This window comes from Phyllostomus hastatus, unplaced genomic scaffold (assembly GCF_019186645.2).
Source record: "Phyllostomus hastatus isolate PE091 unplaced genomic scaffold, TTU_PhHast_1.1 phas_contig_34, whole genome shotgun sequence".
In the NCBI taxonomy this organism is placed as follows: Eukaryota; Metazoa; Chordata; class Mammalia; order Chiroptera; family Phyllostomidae; genus Phyllostomus; species Phyllostomus hastatus.
Window position 1 is genome coordinate 30,905,554 of NW_025333857.1, and position 25,061 is coordinate 30,930,614.

Genomic DNA, 25,061 nt, shown 5'->3' on the forward strand with positions numbered 1-25,061 from the left:
TCATGGTATGGCATAATTGATGTATATTTTTTTCTCTTATTGATCAGCACATATGTTTTTTTTCCATTGATTCTTGAATTCTGATTTCTCTACCTGAGAATGCATTAAAAAGATAAATTTGATCATAATTCTACTCACAAATTCATCCAGTCTTAAGGGTTGAATTACATCTCCCCCACTCCCCACAATTCCTGTGTTGAAATCCTAGCCCCTTGTACTTCATAATGTAACCTTATTTGGATAATAAAGGCACTGCAAGTGTAATGAGTTAAGATAGGATCATACAGGACTAGGGTGGGCCCCATACTGGTATCTTTATAAAAAGGGGAAGTCTGGATACAGACAGCACACAGGGAGAACATCATGTGAAGATGAAGGCAGAGGTCAGAGTGATGCTTCTGTAAGTCGAGGAATGCTGAAGATGGCCAGAAAATCTGCAGGAGCTAAGAGAGAGACATGGAACACAGTCTCACAGCCCTCAGAAGGAACTGACCTTGCCAACACCTTGATCTTGGACTTCCGGCCTCTAAAACTGTGAGACAATAGATTTCTGTTGTTTAAGTAAACCAGTCTGTGGTATTTTTAAAAGACAGCCCTAGAAAACTAAACTTTGGCAAGAAACCAAATGTAGCAGTGCTTCCTCCTGGTTAGAACTTCCAGGCAGCCCCGGATGCAGGGACTGCATCTTTGGCGTGGACAGCAGCTTTGAGAATGAGGCTTGCCACCAGCATCTTTGTCTTTCCCATCCTTTCCCATTGGCTCGGCCTACCCAATATCACAACTATCAACAACAAAACCTGAAAACAAAACTAAAACAGTAACAAACTAAGCAAACAACTAGAACAGGAACAGAATCACAGAAATGGAGATCACATGGAAGATTATCAGCAGGGAAGGGGAGAAGGGGAATGTGGGAAAAGGTACAGGGAATAAGTAGCATGAATGGTAGGTAGAAAATAGACAGGGGAAGGTTAAGAATAGTATAGGAAATGATGAGGCCAAAGAACTCATACATATGACCTATGGACATGAACTAAGGGTGGGTGGGGGGAATGCATGTGGGAGAGGGTATGCAGGGTGGAGGGGAATAAAGGGGGAAAATGGGCAACTGTAATATCATAATCAATAAATATATTAAAAAAAGAAAATGGAATGACTGGCATAGTTTTCTGCAAGCACCTTGTTTATGTTAGTAATATGTACCTTTATGTTACACATATAATATTTAATCATGTGTAGAAATGGGTTTTTAGTGCTTGAGACAAAGAATACTGGGGGGCAACAGTTCATGATTCTGAGTGAAGGAAGGCCTTTCTGGGATGTCATAGTGTGTGTCCTGATGATCGGTTGTAAGATAATGACTGTAGCACAGACCAAGGCTTCTGGAAGACGACTTGTACTACAAGAAAGTAATGTGCTGAATGTTTGGGAAGAGGCTAAGTTAACAACCAGACTTTGGGAAGGGTGAAAAAGAAAGAATTACTGAGAACGTGTTACTGATAAGGGTGTGATAACCCGGGCCTTTATATGGCAAGCCATGTTCTGGCTTCTAATCAAATAGGGACATATAAACAAACACATTAGTTCAGAGAACTTAGTTGTCATCTACCTCTATTATATCTCCTTCAGGGAAGTGCTGCTTTGGTCTAAATCTGAGATTTTGGCAGCAAATGATGGCCGATTTGATTTTCCAAGAAATCTGAGGGCACCTGGTTGAATATGGCATGGAACACATAAATGTGCGTATTTATCGAAGGACACAAGTTGCCTGCAGAAAACTCTGCCAGCCATTCCATTTTCAAAATATTGACTAGACCAAGCCATCGGGAAAGATAAAGACAAAGGTGCTAGTGGGAGCAGAGCCTCATTCTCAAAACCGGGGTCCGTGCTGGAGATGCAGTCCCTACAGCTGGGACTGCCTGCAAGTTCCAACCAGGAGGAAGCGCTGCTACATGTGGGTGCTCATCAAATTAATGATCCTCTTACCTGGAGGGTCCTTCTCCTGCCTGGTTAGTTAAACCTCCCTGCCCTCTCAGGTACATGCAGTATAGCCTCCTCCACAGAGACTTCCTTGCCCTGAGACATAGCATTGTCACTCCTCTGAACCTCTAGACTCTCATTTGTCATATTCTATTCCTTAGACAATTAGGTAATAATTACAAGACAGTATATAATTACATTTCATTACAGCTAGATTTAAAACTCCACATGGCAGGGACTTGGCCACTTTATTTACCTTGACACACCACTGGAACATAGTAGGTACTCAAAAAGGTTTTTTTGAACAAAGAATGGTATGTATATATGTTCTGCATTTTTCTTTCCACTGTTATTTGAAATTAAAATATTTGTGTGCTCCAGGACTATTGCACATTCTTTTTGGCATGAGCTGCAACCAAAGTTACTTCATGGGGGTGGTGGGATTCCTTTCTCCCACCCCTCTGTTCTTTCAAGGCCAATCCAATGAAAGATCCTAATACGCTTGAAGGTGCCTTGTGAAAGCATGCCAGTTACACCTTTAGTGTGCAGACGGGTTCCTTGTGTCTCTCTCATCCAGGCAAATTGCTACCCTTAAGCTTTTGTTCCTCAGAAATTTGAGAGCTGCCACTGCCTTTCGTATCTTTTAATATAGTGCTCTAATACTCCGATGCGTATAAGGCTTTCCAGGTAATGCTAATGAGTGAAGGGGACAGCGTGGAAGAGACAGAGGGAGTGGTGGGGACCATGGTGTATCAGAGAGCACATGCTCCTTATAAAAAGGCAGCCAAGATACCGTGATCAAGGTGGTTTTTGTCATGCGCGACTGTGGTCATGTGTTATTAGATCATCAGATTTTTCAAGACAAGACAGAAATATGGAATTAGATGGGAAATGTATCCATTTTTAAATCTTTCAAATTTTTAAATCCCGTGCTAGACTCTTCTCTGCTGGTGAGGTGTGACCCATAGGCCACCAGTGTGCAACCTGTTTCCGGGCCCTAAGCGATTACCCCTGTGCACCCCAACAGTTCTTGGCATGAGGATGGGAGAGATGAGATGGCGGCAAATAAATGCACAAGGAAGTCCAAGTCATATTTCGAACTACTGAAGTTTCTCTTTTTTTTATTGCAAAACGTGTGTTACAGAAATTTCAGAAAGTTTTTCCTGTGGTATCTGCCAACTTCTGCTTGGAATTATATATCTAAACAAACAAGCTCAAAGTGCATTGTGAATCCACTAACAGACCTTTAAAAAAAGAACAATTCCTCTAAGAATTGATATATATTTATAATGTCGATAGATATGCAAACCACTGCTTATCCATACATAAAGAAGGAAAGATGTATATATATTTAACAAACCCAACTTCAAAATTGTTTTATTTATAGGAATTCATTTAAAAATGATATTTTAATAATTTCCCCATTACAAACTATGGTTAGAACATTTACAAATGAGAGTCTAAGTTCTATGTTATGAAACAGCAATGAGTACAGTTACTGCATGTACTGTTTTGAACAGCAGCAGCAGCGGTGATATAAACTCAGGTTAGACGCTGTTGTGACAGGATGCAGATAAGCCTGACACGATGCTATGGTACTCCTCTTCTGAATCTCCCTCACAAAGATCCTGCATTTGGGTTCACAATGATGTGGCATATATCATTCAGGAGGACCATATGCCCCTGAATAGGGCGAGTTCCTTTCCCCCACCTCAATTCTCAGTGTGTTTTGTATATACACTCTGAGTTGGAATCGAGACTGTGATTCTGGTTGGCTCTAAATCAGAGGTCCCAAGCTATTGCCTTGGGGACTGAATGTTGCTGGCAGGTACATTTGTTTGGTTGACACGGTGTTTACAAACGTGAATGTGAACGTCTTTGTAGTGGGACATGTGTTCTCTCATGCCCCACAAATCCCACTTCTTCCTGTTGTCCTTCACCAGTCCCACACTTGTGTTCCGCATCCAGCCCCTCCACCTATTGGACTCTGCAAGCCCACAGTCTAGATGCAGATGGCTGGTTCTGATGACACATGGGAAGCTGCAGTGGAGGTGCGAAAGACCCTTTTGGGATTCAGACAGGCAAAGAATTGGTTGCGGCTGATGCAAACACCAGCCAAGTTGGTCTTGTGGGGTAGCACTGAGGGAGGAGGCTAAGTTAGTGGGAAGATTAGGACTGGAACATAGTCTGGATGTTGGGCTGTTTCTACTAAGTAGCCACTACTTCAGTTTACTGTGCCAGAGTCCATAGGATATTGAGGTAATGGGACCCAGGGTCTTTCGGTCTAGCCAAAAAAGCATTTTGTGCTGTGCTATGGGAAAGGAAGAAAGTCAAGGGGGTGGAGGAGATTGCACTCCAGGCACAAGGCTGAACTTCCACTCCCACAGTTCTCGGCAGCCTGCCTCTGCCAGAGCAAGGCCTGGGTCAAGTTTGGTGATGACATTTCAGAAAGCCTATGGATATGTCCCTTTCTAAACATTGTGCAAATAGGCAGTGGTCCGAAGGTAAGGTAGGGAAGGGGGAAGTTCACTTCACTCTTATTGCCACATAGATTACTCGGCCAATGAAATCCTTAGACAACATGTATGACAGAAATTGTCATGTCTTGATTTCATTTGCAGTGATCAGTGCAAGGGATTCATCAGGTAAAAGTTAACACAACTACCTTCTCAAGTAAAAATTTTTAAAAAGGAAAAGAAATAAAAAAATCTTGTTTTCTTTATATCAGAACCAATCCCTCCTTTGGTCGACTCTAATCTGAGAGAGAGAGAGAGAGAGAGAGAGAGAGAGAGAGAGAGAGAGAGAGAGAGAGAGAGACTGAGATGTAAAAAGAAGAGAAAACTTGGGCCAGCATAGGTTGAGAGAAAAGTTTTTGCTATTCCTTTGAGGAGCGGTCCTTTATAAGACTGTACAGATTGGTGCCTCTCTTTTCCAAGTGTTGAATGGCTTCTGATAATGAAATTATGATTTCTTTAAAGGGCAAGCTCTTCAGAGACACCCAGTGCTCCAGCAGACTCCCAGTCACCCACCTCTCACCTGCCCCCAGGGCAGGCTCACCACCAGAAAAAAGCTACCAGGTAGCAGGGAAGTCATATGCTATATCACTTGACTGCTCATTCATAATGATCTGTGGACTTCTGCACTCTAATCAATGGACTTCTCACTCTCACCTCTGGTTTAGTAATTTGTGCCCAGTGGCCCTAAAGAATCAGAAATATGTCTTTCATATATCACAGATGCACCAACGCCTAGACCTTGGGAAACCCAAGTGCTGTTGGCTAGCCATCTCCAGGTCCCAAGCTATACACCTTATTGTTAATACTTTATTTCATACTATTTGTTCAGAGCTTTAAAAAAAATTAAAAAAAAACCCTTGGTTATTTTTTGTTTGTTTTTAATTTTTACAACTTGAACATAATCCCCAAACAATGTAAGAAGCCCAAGAATTTGAGTGCGTCCCTAACTGGTTTCAGTATCACAGCAGGCAAGAGTAAAATGTTAAGTGCCTTTAAAAAGTCAAAAGAAATGCATAAAGCAGTGCATGCATTATGTTGCCACAAAATTAAGACTGGGTTTGGAGCAGGATTACTTCATTTAGGTCACATTGCTATTGTTCAAGAAGAGTGGGTTATAATGCAATATCTAGAACAAGTATATTACTACTTACACATCAGCATCACTTTATCTAGAAACAGAGTAGTGTTACTAAATGAGCATATTTATAAAATACTGTACACTGCTTCCATACTGGGTCAGCAGATGTAAACAAACAGCTAATTAAACTGGAGTTTAAAATATTATTTTAAGTTCATTTGTCAGATAGTCATTTGCATAACATGCCAGTTTGTCTTTCACAAAATCACAATTGCCTCCTGCGACTCACAGGGGTGGTTAGAGGCTGTACATCAGCTTATACACATATTTTACAGTGGTCTACAGGAAAGTAGAAAACATGAAGCAGGTCCGGGACAAAAGTGCCCATTTCACGAGGATGCTAAATAACATGGAGTTGGGGACATAATTCATCCTTGCAACATGTGCTTCTTTATTGAATGTTACAGATTTATAAATGATTATAAAGCTGTCCTGTAACGTTCATTAATACAACCACATGCTACAGCTATGCTGAGTTAAACACAGGTTACATATCTGTTTACATGTATTTTATTATACAGCATTGCCCAACACATTGAATGTAATAGCCTACAGATATAGCATGATGGATGACTGGATAATATTTATTGTCATTAAAGAAGTCAAACAGCCCAAACATTCAGGAAGATTAGACTGTACAGCCTCAGAAAGTAGAATAAATGGACTATCCAGTTATCTACCATAATGTTATCTATAGAAACCACCTTTTAGAATACATTTGAGACATTCAGAAGAAAACACATTTTGTGTTTTTACAAGTACATTTTCCCCATTTGATTATTCATATATATATATATATATATATATATATATATATATATATATGTATTTTCAAGAGGGAACTCTCAAAGTGCTAAATAATATGTTAGACCTAGAAGCCTAGATTTTAAAAAAATCCAGTTCTGTAAAGTGCTGCATTCTGACGGCTAACACACTGTCTGGTTTGGAGAAACACACAAACTAGCCGTGACGATTATCGCCAAGCTTTCTAGCTCCTCATTCAAATCCATTAAGGAGGGCATTGCTCACAACAAATATAAGGTATGTTGGTTTATCAGGAAATTTCCATGGTCATTTTCATAAAACATCCTTAATTTTTTTCAAAAGGACCAAGCAATTTAGAACAAATCATCACATATAGTAGTATATAAAAATTGGCACCTTTAGAAGATAATTAAACCAAAGCTATTACTTCCTTGAGTTCTCTATGACTTTATTTATGTTCCCCAATAGCTTGCTGCTCATGAGCTGCTTAATTCACAGAGACAGATAATTAACGTCCCCTTAGTCAGGGATGTGGTGGAATAAATGAGCTGCACACAAGCTGACTGTACGAGGCCACAGAATCGATGCCACATCAGTGGGCAGAGGATCCAGAAACAGAAAGAAATGGATTGAAACATAACACACGTGTATGCACACAGGAAAGAAATGGCTCATAAAAGCTACACAGTTTGTGTTTAAAGTCATTTAAATTTAGCTTATGCATTTCACACACATCACAAAAGATGTAAGAACTTTATTTTCATGCACAACAACAACAAAAAAACCAGGTAGTCACAAGGCCAGGACTGTTAAGTACTTTGTTTCCCAGGTCCTGCTCTGTCCTCTCCAGAAATCGCAATGAATGGAAACTCCTAAACTCCTAATTTCTTTCCCCCACTTTCAATCTGGTCCAGAATAAGAGCCGGGAGGTGCTGTGATGTCCTGCTCTGTGGTCAAAGAGTAATGGTTTCACCTCCTTCTTGGAGTCCTCTACAGACCCTCTCAGAAAGCCTTCTGGCTCTGTGAGAGTGCACGCCACACTTAAAACCATCAATATGTTAGGATGTAGTAAACACATCAGACTAGCAAAATCTAATCTAGGAACAAAAATTACAAAATCTTGGTTCTGACTCTGGTGTTGAGACTTGGCCTTCCTGAGAATCACAGAGAATTGGTCTCAAAATGTAAAGTGCCTATTATTACAACTGTATTGATTATGAACAAACATGGTTCCTCTTCTTCATAATCAATCAGTATGGAACCAGGGGTACAGGAACCTTATAAAGTTATATTGCAACTTTCCATATGTATACACTTTTTTTTTCCCCTTGGGGAGAGGGCCCAGAGCTTTCATCAGATCCTAAAAGATTCAGGACTCTAGGAAGTTTAAGGGTAACTGACTTATTCTCAGACCAAAAGCATGTTTGCTTCTTTCTGATTCACTTAGATACTAAGGAATGAAAAAGAAATTCCTTAATTTTTTATATGTGGCCTCATCACCATTTCTGCATTCTACACCTAGAAAGTTTATTCTGAGGTTTTTTTTTTGTTTGTTTGTTTGTTTACATTTAAAAGCTAGAGGTTTTATCCATGTATTTACTTGATGCCACATAATGAGAAAATTTGGAGTTCCCAGTGACAACTAAAGAAAAGAACCAGTTTTTGTTTGGGGCTAGGAACATTAAGTCATTTTCCTTTAAGATTTTATTTATTTACTTTTTAAAATCAGTGAGCTAAATAGAAATCAAAAGAATTGAGGATCAAAATTTCTTTATCCCATTTCAAATCCAGATTCTGATGTAGAAGCAGGTATACCTGTATTCTAGAATCCATACTACTGTCTGGTTTTGGATTATGTCTATTCCAATAGTACTTGGTGTAAGCACTTTGTGCAGGAGAAATGAGAGGTCAAGATAGTGGCTGCTTTTGGACAAAAAAAAGGTGGGGGGCAGTACGTAGGTGGCAATTCATTTTAACAACTCTAGTTTGGTACATGAAAAAGTTAAGGGGAAAGGGAGTTAAAAAATCATAAGTTCAATATCTGATGAAATACAATGAATTCTTTCAATGAAATTTCTTGGATATTAAAAATTGTGGTTGTACCTCAAGGTGATAGAAAAGTCCAGGCCTCTTAAGAAAACTCTATATGCCTGTTTATATACTATATATAACATGTCTCTGTGTAAATGCATATATATGTATATAAGCAGCACACACTATAGAACTCTTTACATGGTTTATTTTCTTCCTACTTTAGTCTACTGTATCTTTTTAATAGCTCTGTGTACAGGAAAAATACTCATGACATGCCTGCAACAAGGGCTTTGGGTTGACACCAAACTCTCAGTCGATGCTAAGGTTATTTATGGTTTTGAAACTTCCTTAAAAAGTACTTTGGAACATTTCCATAAAAAAGATACCAGCCCTTGAAAAACTCCAATTAAATTTATGCTGAGCTCAGATTAAATGGCAAAACTCTAGGTATGAAAATATCCACCAGATATCCACATATAAAATGGCCCTGCGGTGAGTGGTGTGAAAAATCGGCAGTTACGTCTTGGAGATGTTCAGAAGACAAGGTGAGGTCATGCACATGAGGAAGGTCGCACAGCAGCATCACACACGACATGACTGGTGAGATGTCCCATATGGCAATTTTGGGGAGTTCTGCCCGCTCTCTTTTTTTATTAGTTCACGATTACATACTCAGTGAGCGAATTCATTGATGACAGGTGAAATACAAAATAAATTAAAAATATAGAATTATTTAGTTACATTCATCCTGAGCTTGCTCAACTATACTTGGATGCCCACTGTATATAATAGGCCACGTGACATTTGCTTTTAACATCAATTCTTTCATTTCACTTGCAATATACAAAAAGGCATTTCTTTTCCCTTATTTTCTTCAAAAAAGATTAACAGTTGTGGCACCAGAAGTGAATATATGAGACAGGTGAACTATGACTGTTACCTGGTTCTTTCTTTATACTGATCAATTACAGAAGTGTTGGCATGAGAAGGATGTGGGACGTTAGGTAGAACTGCTTGCTGCCGGCTTATACTGAATAAAAAGGATGCTCTTCATCAGTCACCAGTGATGGAGCCAATGTGAAAAGAAAACAGAATTGAAGTTTAGAATATCTCATTTGTATGCTGGCTACTTTATTTTATTTTATTTTGCAAGTTATCCCTGCTTCCTAAAACTCGTGTTAATGGTCAGAAATCGAAAGACTCCTCCTGGCGTTGAGAATGCATAAAGCCCTTTCATTCCCAGAGCTCAACGCTTTCTGAAGTGACTAGTGACACACACTCATCTCAACCCTTCTTCTCCCTCACTTACCCCTCCCTACCCATCAAGCGTGAGCATGACTTACATCCCCTGTGTTTGGCACTGGGCCAGATCAAATGCTTTCTTGATCTGTGGCCCAGAAGTCAACTTAGAGTGAACACCTCCCAAGGCATTGCTTTCTTTGCTCAGCTAAAAATAAAGCAGGTACGCTTCAAGGAATGGGAACAGGTGGAGTTTGGGGAGAATTTTAGGGCTGGATTCTGAGCCTCCTGCAATGCTTATTAGGAAGGTTTAGTTGTGCTTGCTTTCAAAGCTGTGGAAAGCTGAGGTTCTAGACAGTCTCCTCATGGACAGGCTGTCCCCTCGGCCCTCTGGCTTGGAGGACTTACTCCTCTGGAAGGGATTTCGCAGGCTTGCTGTGTTCCGCTGCCTGTCGAGTTTGTCACTGATGGAAAAGCTCTTCCTGGTGTGTGCATATGGCACACTTGGCTCCTCTGCTGAGTAGCTGTTGGCGCGCTCTATCTTGGGGATCGTGATGTTATTGGAAAGGGTTCTGTCTGAGTTATCGCCCTCCTGGGAGGGTATCGCGAGGGCGGCTCTCCGGCCTTTGGCCTCATTCTCCTCAGTGTCAGAGCTGGGGTGACTCAGTTCTGCTTCTCGCTCGGGATGGCAGCAAGATGCGTCCTCCACTTTGCCTCCAAGGCCTCCAGGGAAGGTGGCTCTGTCAGCAATTGCTTGGGGGGCATTGACACACCTTGTGTCAATACAGTCTGTAATACTTGTGTATTCTGCTGTTTTCACGGGCACCCCAAAATTGGCATAGTAGCTCCTCGAAGGAGAAAACATAAAGCTATGAGATTTCACAATTGGGGCCTCTTCTAGGAGAAAGGGCGTGGTGGCTAGGTAGCGGCTACTTTTGGAACGCTCAATGGTGTGGTACGTTGGAGGGTCAGTGTCCCATGGGTTTTGGCACTCTGGGAGGTGGGTGTAGTCTGAAGAGAAAGATCTAGTGTCCATGGAGGTGATGTCCTCGAAATCAATGCTCCGGCTTGGAGGTCTGTCCGTGGGTGCGAGAGTTGCATAGGCACTACTCGAAGGAGCTGTGGAAGGTACTTGAGCCAAAAAGCTTGGTTCGCCCAGCCCAAGGATGTTCACGGAATTGTCCAGAGGCTCTATATCACAGTGGAGCTCATCCATGGCAGAGACATAGATGTCTATACATGACGATGGTCTTCTAGAATCAGGAACAATGGCCAACGTGTTGGTAGGAGCTGCAGGAGCTTTGGATTCCTTTGCTATAGAGTGGGAACTAGTAGCCCGGTGTAGGCTCAGGGACCTTTCTTTAAAAAGACTTTCCAACTTTTCTATACCACCTTTGTCTTTCATATTGACCGAATAGAAAGAATGGCTTCGCATACGGGGCACTAGGGTTGGAGAAGTTGGGGACATGGTCTCCTCACCTGCAGGGTCTATACTCTCTTGGAGCTTGAAGGTGTTCCCCTCCTGGCTGTTGAAGCTGCTCTGGCGGACGATGTAGGCTGCATCTGTGCAGTCCGAGGAGGTCCGAGAGCGGATTTTGTTGGACTCGGCCCGCTCCAGACCTGTCAGACGCTCCAGGGCAGTGGCCATGCGCCCAATGAGGTCCTCGAGCTGTGCCAGCCTGATATCCACAGTCTGGAGTGAAGCCTTCATGCAGTGCTCTCTCTCATTAACTTCTTCCAGTCGCATGGACATGTTCTCTACCCTGGTGAAGAAGAGAGAATGAGAGTCACCAGGGGCAGGCTGCTCTGCTGGAGATTTACAGAGCTTGGACAGGGAGGCCAAAACTGTGCCTGGACCTCTGTCATCAGTGTCCTACCAGAGGGAAACTGAGAGGTTGCTGGTTTTGAGGAGGAGGTAGGGAAGAGAGAAGGGCAGTGATGTTTTCACTGAGAATGATAGAATCCAAATCTTTTTGAGCTGGAAGAGGCTTTAGAGATGATCTAATCCAGTGATTTTTAATGGCTAATCCCCTTTTCCCTCAATGAACTTTAATGCACGATCTTGATAAATAAACACCAAAGTTGAATAGCTCTTGTTGAAGTGGAGTCCCACCCTTTCCCACTCATGTGGCTTAGCTGTGGCTTGGGGAAGAGTTCAGTGACCTAAATAAGTATTAGGGTTGTTGGCTTATCAGAGTCAGAACAAAATGAGAATGTTGCATATCGATGACTTCTTTTTTCGAAAGAATTTTAGAATGTAGCTATTTTCATTGCAGTTTGTATGGACTGGGGTTATTCTATTTTGTATTTATATAATAAAATTTTTGTTGTTATTCACAATAATCTTTTTAAAGAATTTAGTGCCTCCAAAGGAATTAATATGGTCTTGTTACTGAGGCACCTGGAATTAATTTAATCTAATTCAATCCTGTCAGTAATAAAAGAAAAACAACCATCTAGAAATTTGACCAAGATTCTATAAAGTAACTTGTGGTAAACTCACAGGGTGTCCAACCTGCAGCCTGCGGGCCACATGCAGCCCTGGATGGCTATGAATGCAGCCCAACACAAAATTGTAAATCTACTTAAAACATTATGAGATTTTTTGGTGATTATGTGTCACAATGTATTTAATATGTGGCCCAAAGCAACTCTTCCTCTTCCAGTGTGGCCCAGAGATGCCAAAAAGTTGGACACCCCTGCATGTCTATTGATAAGTGAATTACCCTACTCCTTTGTTTCTCTGGGTAGCTGATCATAGATGCCTTATGTTACAGTTACTTTGAGGTGTCTTGCTCTCCCTGTTAGAATTCTTAAGGGCATGATCTATCTCATATTCCTGTTTACATTTCCATGTTGCCAGCCCAGCACAATACCTGCCAGGTGTCAATACAGAGTCAATCACTGTTATGAACTTGATGTCCATGACCTAATAAATTATCTGGCCATGCATTTACAAAGACAGAAGAAGCCACATGTTTAAAATAAAATTGTGCCCTATTTTTCGCTTGCTTAAATTAAGTTGGAAAAGACAAACCAAAGCCAAGTCATGGTTTGAGCTCAAATGTTCACTGTTAAAAGCCCCAAGGCAAATCTTTGGGAGAACCTGAATGAGTTCCATTCTCAACTTTTCTAGAGAGGATGAAGACACTTTCCTAATACTCCCAATAAGTAGTGTAAATCTCTCGACTGCTGACCTAACTTAAAAGGAACAAGCCCCGTGTGCAGAATACACTGTACAGAGAACGGTGGGAATTAGAGCTGGGTCCCCCAGCTGGAGTGCTATCAGTGGTGGTGTGTTAATAACGATAACACCTCTATTAGGGAGGAACCCCGTGTCAATGCTGGAAGGAGGCATGAGTCAGTGGTTTCCCTCTCTGAGGGACCTGCAGGCAGGCTTTCTTTCTTTTCTTTCTTTTCTTTTCTTTCTTTCCCCTTTCTTTCCTTTCTTTCCTCCCTCCCTCCCTCCCTCCCTCCCTTCCTTCCTCCCTTCCTTCCTCTTTCTTTCTTTCATTTTAAACTGCTCTCCCCCTGGTCAGGGTGGGGTTGTGTGATTCCTTTGCCTTGGGGCACATTTCTGTTTTTCTCTCTAAAGCCACCCCCCCAACCCTGCCTATCATTGACTGCTCTTTTATCTTTCAGCTTCTCTTCTCAGGGCCTAAGGTTTGGGAGACATTTTTTCTTTGCTCTTTTCTGCTGCCCCATAACCAGCTCAGCACTGCCCCAAGGTCCAGGCACACTCAGCCACCCTACCCAGATATGTTCTCAAAAGACTTGTACATTGAGCAACTCTGCATCTGGCAAACCCAGTGCTATTCACCCAGCTAACATAGCTATTTCAGAAGGAAAATACAACTTTTCCCTCTCTCACTTTGTCTTGTGGAATAAACAGCCTGAGAAACAAATTACTTAAAATAATAAGTTTGTGTGTCTTATAGACTTATAATTTACTTTTTCATCATCTAGCTGATGGAGTTTGATTTTGCAAGTCCTGCAATTTCATCTTTTGCAATGCAATAAGCTTTGGGTAAGTGGGTAAAATACTTCTTCATTAAAGGCAGTAGGAGGGCAGAGCATGCATTTCTGTAGAATGAGACTTTTTGTTTCAGATACTCTAGGTACTGGGTCTCCTTAGCTTTTTAGTGTTGGCAGAGTAACAAAAAGCAGAATAGTCTTCTCTCTCCTTCTCCTTTCCTGGAGCTGGGGAATATAAGATGGTTTACAAGAGATAAAGATGCTTTTTTAGCATAATTGCCTGTGATCATCTGTTGGGAACTGCCCTGCCTGGTTTCAGAAGCTGTAGTCTCCCGTGACTAAGGCTGAGTAAAGGACCTTGGGATCATAAGCCACTTAGGAGACAAACCTTATCTTCCTTTCTTCCTTGTAGGGGCACCACCTCTGCCCCCTTCCTCTTCACTCTGCTTGGCTCTGGGTGAACAACTGGTTAGCCAATGATGGGTAAGGCTCCTCAAAAGAGGGGTGACCTAAAACAGGCATGGTCATGAAGGACCTTCCCTCAGGGAAGGACTTGGGGGGCTACAGAAAAAGAGGGTGATGGATCCTTGCCCCTCAGCTTTGACATAGCCTGAGTCCTCATTCTGTCTGTGAGAAGTCTCCTAATCTCTTGATTGCCTTACTTCCCCTGTCTGACTTAAGCCTGAAACAATGCTGGAGGTGGGTATGGCCCTGTGCTGGAAAGGGCAGGTTCCCTAGGGCAATCAGGCCTAAGAAAGAATGTATAAAATCCTATGAAACCTGCTTTGCTAGTACCCTCAATTTAAATGATAAGGGTACAAGCAGAAAGTGAGTATGTTCTCCAAAGTTTTATGGTCCTTTAACTATCTGACCCTGACTCAGAATAAGCCCTCAGAGTTCTCTGAATGTTATCCATTGTATAATCACTTCTGCCTGACAATGATTGATGAGTTTTACATAAATACCCTATATTCCTGTTAAAATCAAACCCAATTAAAGCTTGTCAAGGCAAGGGTTGAGGTGCTCTCCTCTTGAGAGAGAAGCTGCACCATCCCTTTTCCTCCACAGGACTTGGTAGTCCATGTGAATTTGTCGTCCCATCCATAATGCCTCGGACCCCAGGAGCTGGGATCTGCACCAATCATTGGTCTGAGCACTGTGAGGGGACCCTGCTCCCCATATTTCACCACCCTCAGTGCCAGGACCCTGCACTGCAGAGAAACTAGCAAGTGAGAGACAGAGCTAAGGCAGCTACAGGAGGCAACGGAAGAGTCAGAATCTGGTTGCAGGCCATAAATGGGACGTAGAGACTAAGGAGCCCGAGTTGATAGGAGGAAGACAGGAGGTTTGAGGAAGAAGAGTCTCCTTTGGGAAAATAGGATGTACCCAATGGGAGCCCCAAGAGTGAAGGAGTGTGACCTTGGGGAACAAGGAAATAGGGGAAGGAAGCCTGCTAGAACAGGGTCAAGAAATTTATATGCTTGTTTCATAACTTAAGTGTGTCCCTTAATTTAAAAAGAATTCTTGCCCTGGCTGGTGTAGCTCAGTGGATTGAACAAGGGCCTGAGAACTGAGGGGTCACTGGTTTGCTTCCTGGTTGGGGCACATGTGTGGGTTGTGGACCATGTTCTCAGGGGGGTCTTGTGGGGGGCAGCCACACATGTTTCTCTCCCTCTCTCCTTCCCTTCCCCCTCTCTAAAAATAAATAAATAAAATCTTTAAAAAAATCTTGAAAAGTTAAGTGTAAATGGGCATGCATCACAGATATAAATAGGTCTGAGGAACAAAGCAGGAGTTTTGGGACGTGATTGTTAGTCATTAGGTGCTGACTCTGGTCAAACTACTCAGGAGATAGAATGGAGATAAGAATGATACAAATTTATGGGTCAATAAAAAGCCCCAAGGAGACAGATACTAGAAGTGACTAACTAACCAAAGCAGAGGGACTATGGAATGAAAGATGTTGAATGGGAGGAACTCTTTATTCTTCTTTCCTTTTTCATGTCTCCAGACCTTGTGTGGCTCATTTTATAGTAACTCAGGAAGCAATCTCAATAGGGACACAGCAGGGGCCTGGGAAGAGGTGAGGCGGCTCCTGCTCCTGGGAGCCCAGAAGACTGATGGCCAGGAGGAAATCTTGAGGAGGTCAGTGGAAAGCCCAGCTAAGAAGATGACTAGCCTTTTCAGCCAATGCGATGAGGAAAAGAACGTTCCAAAGAAGATTCTGGTGACACAAAAAATTTCAGCTTCAATAGGTAATTTCTTAAGGATTGATGTCTTCCAGAAATTCATTTTCTTTAACCTTAAAATGTGGTTAAAAGACATATGGTTAAAGGAAAAAGGATTGGCGGGCCATGTCTGTTCTAAATTTCACACATTCCCTGGAGTGCTGGCGGGAGTGTGGGTGTAGGATGAGAGGTAGAAGCAGTCCCATAGCACGTGACCCCCATCTCGGGGGCTCTTGTGGGGAGGAAAGGGTTTAAAATAAACAGCCAGTGATGCAGGAATGCTAAAAGTAATTCTTGCTTATCCATAGACTGATACCTAATTTATGAATTTTTAAAGTCTCTTAAGGTCATCTATCCTTACCTTTGAGCCAATTACCCTTCTCATTAACTCTGAGAAGAAAAAGGGAGAAAAGCTTAAATTCAACTCAGTCAGTGGAGATACCAAAGACCAGCACTGGGAAAAAATCTGGCAGGATGTGTGTGAAACTCATCTTTTTTTTGGTTTACACTGTGTTTTGTTGTTGTCATCGTCGTTGTTGTTGTTATTTATGAATTCCATACACTTTAAGTTATTCCTGTCTTTATTTGTTTTGAGAAATTATACATCGAATATACTATTAATAGTCATGTGTCTATCACTTTTTTGGATCTCAGTGAAAGTGAAAAAAGGATATAAAGTCCATTGGCTTGGGAAAGATAATTTTAGATTAAAAGATGACACTAGGAATAATGTATACCTCAGTTTGCTTAGATTGTTAACTGCCAAGAAGAAAAGTCAAACTATAACTTCTGATGAGTGGAGTCTGACAGGTGGAGTGATGGTGAGGACGATTTTGAAGCTTTAAATGAGGGGTCTGAGAATGAAATGCCTGTGGGCAGGGCAGATCAAGTAAACAGGTGAAGCAGATGATACATAAGAGAATAGAGGCAGGGATTCTGGGGTGGCAGAGCATGCCCAGTCCAAAGGCATTCAGAGTGAATTTTAATAATCACTGCAAGTCCAATACAGCAGCCCTCTGCGGGCAGGTGCTGCCTGAAATTCATCAGTTTGTAAATACTGCTTTAAATGAGTGGAAGGAACCAGTAAAAAATTTCCAGCTGTGATCAGAAAATGTAGGCAACTCTTAATAACTAAAAGGAAAGGGAAAGAAATGGCAGGAGGCTACAGATATGAAAATGGTTTCCTGACATTCAACATCCCTGGATTCTAGGAAGTATAGGAGTTTGACATAAATTCTAGGCAGCATTAAAGAATGGATTAGTTGTAGGTAATTAAGCAGGTGGTATCTTTTGAGTACTTTAAAAAATAGGGCTCATTAATAGGAGATTGCAGGGGATCAATATTAATCTTGTCTCTTTTTTGATAATGTAGGCTAGTGACATAGATATGCAATATCTGTAGTAAAGTGCATTGTTGTCTTACTGGGGAGGTTGACACACTGGGTTGACTAGAGCAGCATAGACCACTGGCTGGCTAATTAACCAAACAAGAAATGATAGAACAATGGACGAATGTCAACATGAAAAGTATTTTTTTTTTTGGAATCAAGAAATATCTTGGTTCTGTCTTGGTTCACCTAATCTGTTCTGATGAGCATTTTGGTATGCTAATTGAGCAAACAATGATATAGAATGAACAGAATGAAAAATTAATATACTGGATGATGAAATCAGGATCCAGAGTCCTTGAGGTTCTGGAATAATGAATAAAAATGGAAAAAATTAAAATTCATAGCAATGAATGTTAAGTCTCAATTTTAGGTTAAAAGCAAACATCTCACAAGAATATGTTTGAGGATATTTGAATCAGCACATGTGAAAAGGCCCTCATTTTAATGAACTGTAGGCTCACTCTGATCCAAAGACATGACCTGGCTTATAATAATCATAATGCAAAATAAAACATGTAGATCAATAATAATAATAACCACAATTCACTGAAAGCCTATTATCTCATATGTATGTTACCTCAATAACATTTAATTCTCTATACAGTTAGGTGTAGAGTATTATACAGATGGGAGCATAGGTTCAAAGGAATTAAGTAACTTTCTCAAGGTCACACAGCTAGTTACTAGAAGTTAATATTAAAATCTTTCCATTGTGCTGTGTTCTTCATTTTATAACATGGAAAGAAGTACTTGTCCTATTGCACTCTATGAGTATTAGCCCAGCACATAGTAGTAAAGGGAAAAAATAGTAAAAGAGTGAATAAAGGAACTAAATCTAGGCTGTAACTACAATCCAGAATTAAGTTCCCTTTAGGTACCACATTACAGGGTGATGTTGACAATTTAAAGTGGATAGTGAGAGGACTTCTGGTCAAGATGGCAGTGTAGGCAGATATGGTTTGCCACTTTGCACAACTACATCAAACTTACAACTAAAATATAGAACAACTATCACTCAGAACTGTTAGAAATTGAGTTGAATGGATGTCTGACAACTATAGAATTATAGAAACCACATCCATCCAGACTGGTAGGAGGGACACAGATGTGGAACAGGCTGATCCCTCATCCACGTGTGGTGGATAAAAATTCAGAAGGGATATCTCAGGAGTGAGGAGTCCCAGACCCACACCAGCCCCCCAAGTCCAGTATTTCAGTGCCAGGAAGATAAGTCCCTACAACTGGCTGCAAAACCCAGCAGGGACTGAGCTGGTAGAAAAAACTGCTAGAGCCCCAAGCTGTTCCTCTTAAAGAATCCACACATGGACTGACCTACTCAGACTTACTCTCTCTGGGCTTTGGTGCCAGGGTGGTGGCTTGAGGAGCACCAGTGGCATGCAGGGGGAGGCTGAGGTGTCTGGCATCAAGGTAAGCAGAGGCCCTTGTCCCTTTTCTGGGCCAATGAGCTGGTGCTGTATCTGAGACTCCATCAACTTGAATAACACTGTTTGATCCCCTTGGGAGATCCCCCAGAGACTCCACCCCACCCAACTTGCAGGCCCACCCAAGATACTTTTCCATGTGAATGGCTGGTCTTCAGTAATGCTTCACAACTTCGTAAATTCTCTCAAACAAACAACAGCTGCCCTCAGTGAGCCCCTGGACCCAGCAGCCAGCCTAGGTTCACAGCTTTGCTTTGCCTGGGAATCTCCAAGTCCAGAACAAGTAGCAACCATCTGAGATTGCTTTATATCTCAGGCAGGGTGGTCCCAGGAAAACACAGGTAGGGGCTGACTTTGGCCTGCACCACCCAGGAAACCACAGAGCCAGCATACCCAATGGACAGCTACAGACCACATTGGAGTACAGTCACCCCTCCCTATATCACGGTTCACTTATTACGGCTTCACTGTATTGAAGGTTTTAAAACCCACAATACAGTGAAGTTGCAATAAGTGAACTGTGATACAGGGAGGGGTGACTGTATACTTCACTGGTGAGTATGCTGTTAAAATTACATAGGTTTAAGAGTGTAGAAAGTGTTTAAGAGCATATGAAGTGTTTATAAGAGTGTGGGAAAGGTTTATAGGAGTATGGGAAGGGTTTATAGAGCCTTAAATATATATAAATAATAAAATAAATATAACGCTGCTACTTCACGGATTTTCACCTATCACGGGGGTCTCTGGAATGTGACTCCTGAAATAGGTGAGGGATGACTGTACCATCACACTGCCCCTGTACAGCTTATCCTCTGTGGAGGATGGAGGTTGGTGTTAAGTGGTCACAGCCATTCCTTGCAGCTGACTAGCCTGGGTAAATCCCTCCCATTGACCTGCCAATAGCAACCAAGGCTCAACTCTAAGATGAAGACATACTCAGCCCACATGAAGGGTGCACCTTGAGTACCTAGCTTGGGTGATAGGGGAGGCTGTGCCACTGGACCCTAAAAAAAGTGCAGGATATTATTAACTTAATTATATTCTGGAATTGTATTTCTTTAGATACATCAGGTCATTGCTACATAAAAGTGGGAAAGATAAGGATTTTTCTGAACCAATTTCCTTTGAGGTGTTAATGATCTACCAAATATTGTATTGAGTTCTTTACATACAATTTGGGTGAAAAATTATGATATAATAACGATGCATTCAAATGGATAATTATGCAAGTATCTTTGTGTTTCTGAAAAGATTCATGCAAATACATTCAGTATAAATAAATTATAGATTAAAGTTACTGGCAGGGGGAGGGAGGTGGGGTTCACTATGTGAAGAAATCCTTTTTCTGAGTCTTTTAGTAGAGTAAAGAGCCAGCTCTTAATTTTTCTGACTTCAAATTTCTGTATTGAGGCTATCTGACATGAAGGGAGAACTATATAATATTCTGTATACTGTATCGATTGTGTACAGTTAACTTATGTAAATTAAATATGTACCTACCTAAATATGTGTATGTGCGTATCTATCTATCTATCTATCATCTATCTATCTTTCATCTGTCTATCTAATATAGGACAGGTGGTTTCACCTGCCACTCTACTCAGAAAAGACATGATGTCCTAGAAGATGTATGAGATGGGTGATATAAATCCACTCTTCCCGAGTTAATCTCTGTTCCCGTGTGCACCTCATTGTATTTCTGATGTGCTATGAGAGATTATAGGGTTTAGAAATGTTATTTTTTGCTCCATTTACAAATGTAAAACAAACCAAAATTACAACCACCACCAACAAAAACAAAACCCCAAACACAGACTGAAGCACCAGAAGCAGCATAAGGCCTTACAATTTTCTTAGCTTAGATTCACTTCCCTGGCCCCTGGGCTTGGCTGTGAGGCTGTCCTGGTCCTCCTGGGCCCCTGTTCCTCCAGAAGGTCAGCTAATACTTAGGACACACAGGGAGTGGGCCTACACCCCATCCTGGATTTCTGGGAATTGCTCACCTTGGTCACCCTCCTGGAGGGTGGGGACTCTGAATCCACCCAGAGAGGCCCAGGTCTTGAGGTAGGAGTCTCCTGGAAGTGTTTGCAGCTGTGGGGTGAGAGGCTCAGGTGGAGGCGCTGTAGTTCTTTTTGGTTTCCACCCAAAAGGAATTGGTGAGATGGTCACCACAGGCTCACATGCCCTGGTGCCTGCACCTCTCGGGTCATTCTCCAGAGAGGCCAAGGCTTCTTTGTGTCTCCACATGCCTTCCTCCCGCCTTTCCTTCCTCCCCAGTCTATGGCTTTCTGAATTCAAAAAGCTTTTCAAAGGCCGTTGGTCATAAGCTTTGGAAATATGTTTGAGCAATGGGCAATGTGTCTACGTGGTACAATTTTCTGGGAACCACATGGCTATATTTCCATTAATAAATAGTTTTTACAAGGCCTCAGAATAAGAGGATCTTCATATTTGTAGCTCCTTTCTTAGTTTGCCAGAAAATTGCTTCGCATCATATCATCTCGAAATGTTCTATTTCGCAATGACAGATGTGTATAAAATCTATTCATGGCTTTAAACTTTATTAATATTGGCTGAGTACCTATGGATACAATCACTCAATGCCCTATGCATATACACCTACATATGTAGGCTGTATTCTTTGAAGAAATAAAGGGCTAGGGACAGAAAAATGCCATTGTGTAATTTTTATAAAACCACTAGAAAATGTATGAAGTGCGTAAGCAGACAAAATGTCATTTTTTGAAAACTAGAAATGACTGATTCAAATCTTAGAAGGCTGAATTATATCAACTAAAATCATCAATATATTATGCCTTTCCCACTATTTATAAGCTTCTTCTGACTTCTTTATATTGCAAATGTTTAAAATTTAAACAAACATCAAAAGCTTTGTAACCCTCTGGGTGTCCTTTAGAACAGTGGCTCCCAAAGGCTGGGTTTTCTAATGTGCCAGCTTGGGATGAAGTTTTTATTAGTCGACAGCAAAATGAGGAAAGAAAGAAAATGTAAGTTCATTTGCCTAAAGCTAGACTTAATTAAATGAAAACAATTCTCTTCTCTTTACTTGGATATTTTTCTTACAGCCCTACTAGTCCATGAAACCATTTGGTCAACAAGATCTAAAAATATATGATTACTGGGTAGAAGAATCTGATGTTATTTCTTTGCTTTTATTTTGTGGTAGAAGAAGAAAAATGAAAATAATTCCAGGAAAAAAATACATGGAAAACCTCAACCATTATTCTTTTTGTTTTAAGATTTTATTTATTTATTTTTTAGAGAGGGGAAGGGAAGGAGAAAGAGAGTGAGAGAAACATCATTGTGTGGTTGCCTCTTGTGCACCCCTTGGTGGGGACCTGGCCAGCAACCCAGGCATGTGCCCTGACTGGGAATCAAAGTGGTGACCCTTTGATTCACAGGCCAGTACTCAACCACTGAGCCACACTGCCAGGGCTCAACCATTATTCTAATTCACAAATTTCATGCTGTTGTTTATTCAGAAGGTACCCATATAAGCTAGGCACTGGGGCTAGCTATACCTTTGGAGAAGACACTCAATGATTTACATAACACACAAACCTGCTGGGAGGCTTGAATTGGGGTGGGTTTCCCTTGGTTTGTGTCTGGGTCAGAACTTTCCAATTTCTGGTCTGAGCCAGCAACGTCTGCCCTGTTCTGAGCGCAGCGATCTCTAGCATCCAGGAAGGCGACTGCTACTGCCTCTGGAGAAGCCTAGCATCTGTACATCTGGGATTTTGATCTGTGAGCCCTTCAGACAATATTCTGTTCTCTCATAAGCTTAATGATTTCTTGGATAGTAAAAATAAGCACAAGAGGTGTCCCTCTCTCTTTCTCTCTCTCTCTCTGTCTCTCTCTCTCTCGGATATGCAAACTAAAGCAACTGATAAAGCACGCCATGGCCTAAAACATCCCAAGAGACACAACCAGGGAACACACCTTTCTGAAGTCACCCGTATCCTCTCATCATTGGACGAGTTGAAGCGATCATCCTTTTCCCTGAAATATTCCTCTATACACTGCTCTTCAAAATCATGTACTTTCTTGAGCTCATCATCAGTTATGAACAGCTCTGTGAAAAAGAAATGAGATGTGAGGCAGAGAAGTAAACGTGATGGCTTCTGGTCCATGGGCCTAGTGCCATTCCTACCCTCGACCAAGGTCAGGAGGAGGAGCCTAGTTTCTCTGCTAAGTCTCTAAATCCGAATCCAGTCAGGTGACTTCTGCCACTGTCCCCTTTCTGTGTGTTAGATTCACTGTGGGCCTCTGCAGTTCATCTGGACACATCCAGTTTACTGCAGGAACTGGTTACAATTATTGAGGTTGTAAGGCCAAAAATGTAGCTACATTCAAGGAAAGGGAAGCAAATGGAGGTTTCTCAAAAGCTAAATTTCCGGGCTGAGGAGTATGGCAGACAGACATTGTTCACTGGCTTTACTAAAAGCCCTTTTGCAACCTTATTCCCCTTCTCCCCCTTCCTATTACTGAGGCTGATAAACCAAACACACACATTCCCAGCCTCCCTGGAAGGTAGCAACAGTGATGAGACCCAGTTCAGCTCAAAAAACAAAAGAAGTCTGGGCTGGGAAGGGGTGGTGTACTGGGACGAGGTTTTACTTTCCTGATAAACTATGGTGAAGTGATTGCTTCTTTGTACATTTTTTTTTTTAACCTTTCCTTTCTCTCTTTGCTTTAAATATAAATGTGATGACTGAAAGTGCAGCAGCTATTCTGCTGCCACGAGACAAGGCTGTGCATTAAAGGAACAGCTGAGCCTAAAAATAGGACTCTGGGTCTTTGACTTCAGTGAGCCACTGTTGGCTCTGGGTTATCAGTCTAGTCACTTTTTTGCTTTTGAGAAAAATAAAAAACTTATTTATTTGTGCTGTTGTTAGTCTGTTTTTCTGTTGATAGCAGGGAAACTAATTCATAACTGATATGGGCATGGAAAATGGCCCAGTGTAAATCTGAACCTTTTGGCTCCCCGTCCCATCAGCTTTCCACTTGTCTAAATTTATGTTTCAGGTGGAAATGGTGAACTTTGCAATTCCCTGACCCTTCCAACCCTCCAGTTTTAAAGTTTAGAAAGAAGTCAGCATTGCTGTGTCAGGGAAGGTGTTAAAAGCTTCAGAATTAGAGAAACAGTTGACTAAATGGCTTTGGTTTTAACTTTAGACCTACTAGTTATCACCTGGAGGTAATTCCTGGGCCTTCATTCTAGAAGCCCCTTCAGTAGATTTAGTGTAGGTGGTCTACGTGAGAAACCATTGTAGCTTGCTTGTATGCAGCTGGGTGCCCACGGTCCTTAACTGTGAGTGGTACCCAAGGGACATTTAGCAATCTGCAGGAGCTGCTGGTTTTTAATGTGTGGAGGCCGGATGTGCTAAATCCCCTGCAAGGTGTGGGACAATCCTATACAATGAAGTTTTATTCGGCCCCAATGTTAATAGAACCTCCTTTTAGAAACACTGGGCTAGAAGGTAGATGGTGGAGAGTCTTCTGTTTTGCCCTTTGGAAAATGGAAAGCAGGGCTGGTGTCCTCATGAAGTTAGATAAGGACAACCCTTAAGGCTTGGAATACATTCAAGACTTAAAAAATGATTGGTCCAGAAATGATAATGGAAAATCAAACTTGGTCACCTGCAATTCAACTCAACTCACATAATGATACTTAAATCATATGTAATGCAAAATTGGATGCATATAAATACAGTTGATATATTTTGTAGTGGGATCTCTCGAAAGTAAGAAACTTAGAACCCATGAAAATGCTAAAACAGCTATGCTGGAGCCTAGCTTTAGCTCACTAGGAAACATGCAAGCCTAAGAATGCTTGATTTCAGCCTCTACTGTCTTTTTTCTGGCACTGTTTCTCAGGCAAGTATGCCCCCTGCTCCCCTCCAAGTCTTCAGAGTTGTCGGCAGTCTGCAGGAAGCAGGAAGAGCCAGATGGCCACAGGGCCTCCATGACTGCCTATAGGAAGCAGTAGGGCTATCTGATTTGTGGCTGCTGGGGGTTGTCACTCCAAGCTTACTCAGGCCGTAGTCCCTTTCATCTGGGTCACTCTCATGTTTCCTCCATCGGCAACACAGGTGCTGGAATATCATGGTCATGTGGCTAAAGATGATCAGAGGTGGGGGCAGAACTGGCCTTTCATGGAAAGTCATGATGAGCTGATACCTCTGAAACTTCCAGACTTGGTTGGATATTGATTTTACCTCAAAAAATGTATTGCTGAAACAGAGACCAGAGATAATCAAGTGAGACACTCCACTGCTTTCTGAAGCACCACACCCCTCCAGCACCCTCTCTTCATCCCCAGTGCTCTGAGG

The 25,061-nt window shown here is 41.7% G+C and overlaps 1 protein-coding gene across 9 annotated transcripts in view; it reads right to left on the reverse strand.

The window, feature by feature from the left end:
• Positions 1-3,094: 3,094 nt before the first annotated feature.
• The window catches only part of TRPM3 (transient receptor potential cation channel subfamily M member 3), a 504,806-nt gene continuing 482,839 nt past the window's right edge, over positions 3,095-25,061 (reverse strand). For 7 of the 9 annotated variants that reach the window (XM_045840204.1, XM_045840203.1, XM_045840200.1 and 4 more), the window contains 3 exons: positions 24,764-24,963; positions 22,669-22,801; positions 3,095-11,435 (listed from right to left, as the gene is read on the reverse strand). In XM_045840204.1, the coding sequence (XP_045696160.1) occupies positions 9,983-11,435; positions 22,669-22,801; positions 24,764-24,963 (1,786 nt within the window). In that variant the 3' untranslated portion in view covers positions 3,095-9,982. The remainder of the gene's footprint in view (positions 11,436-22,668; positions 22,802-24,763; positions 24,964-25,061) is intronic. The other 2 variants (XM_045840206.1, XM_045840207.1) reach the window with 1 other exon arrangement.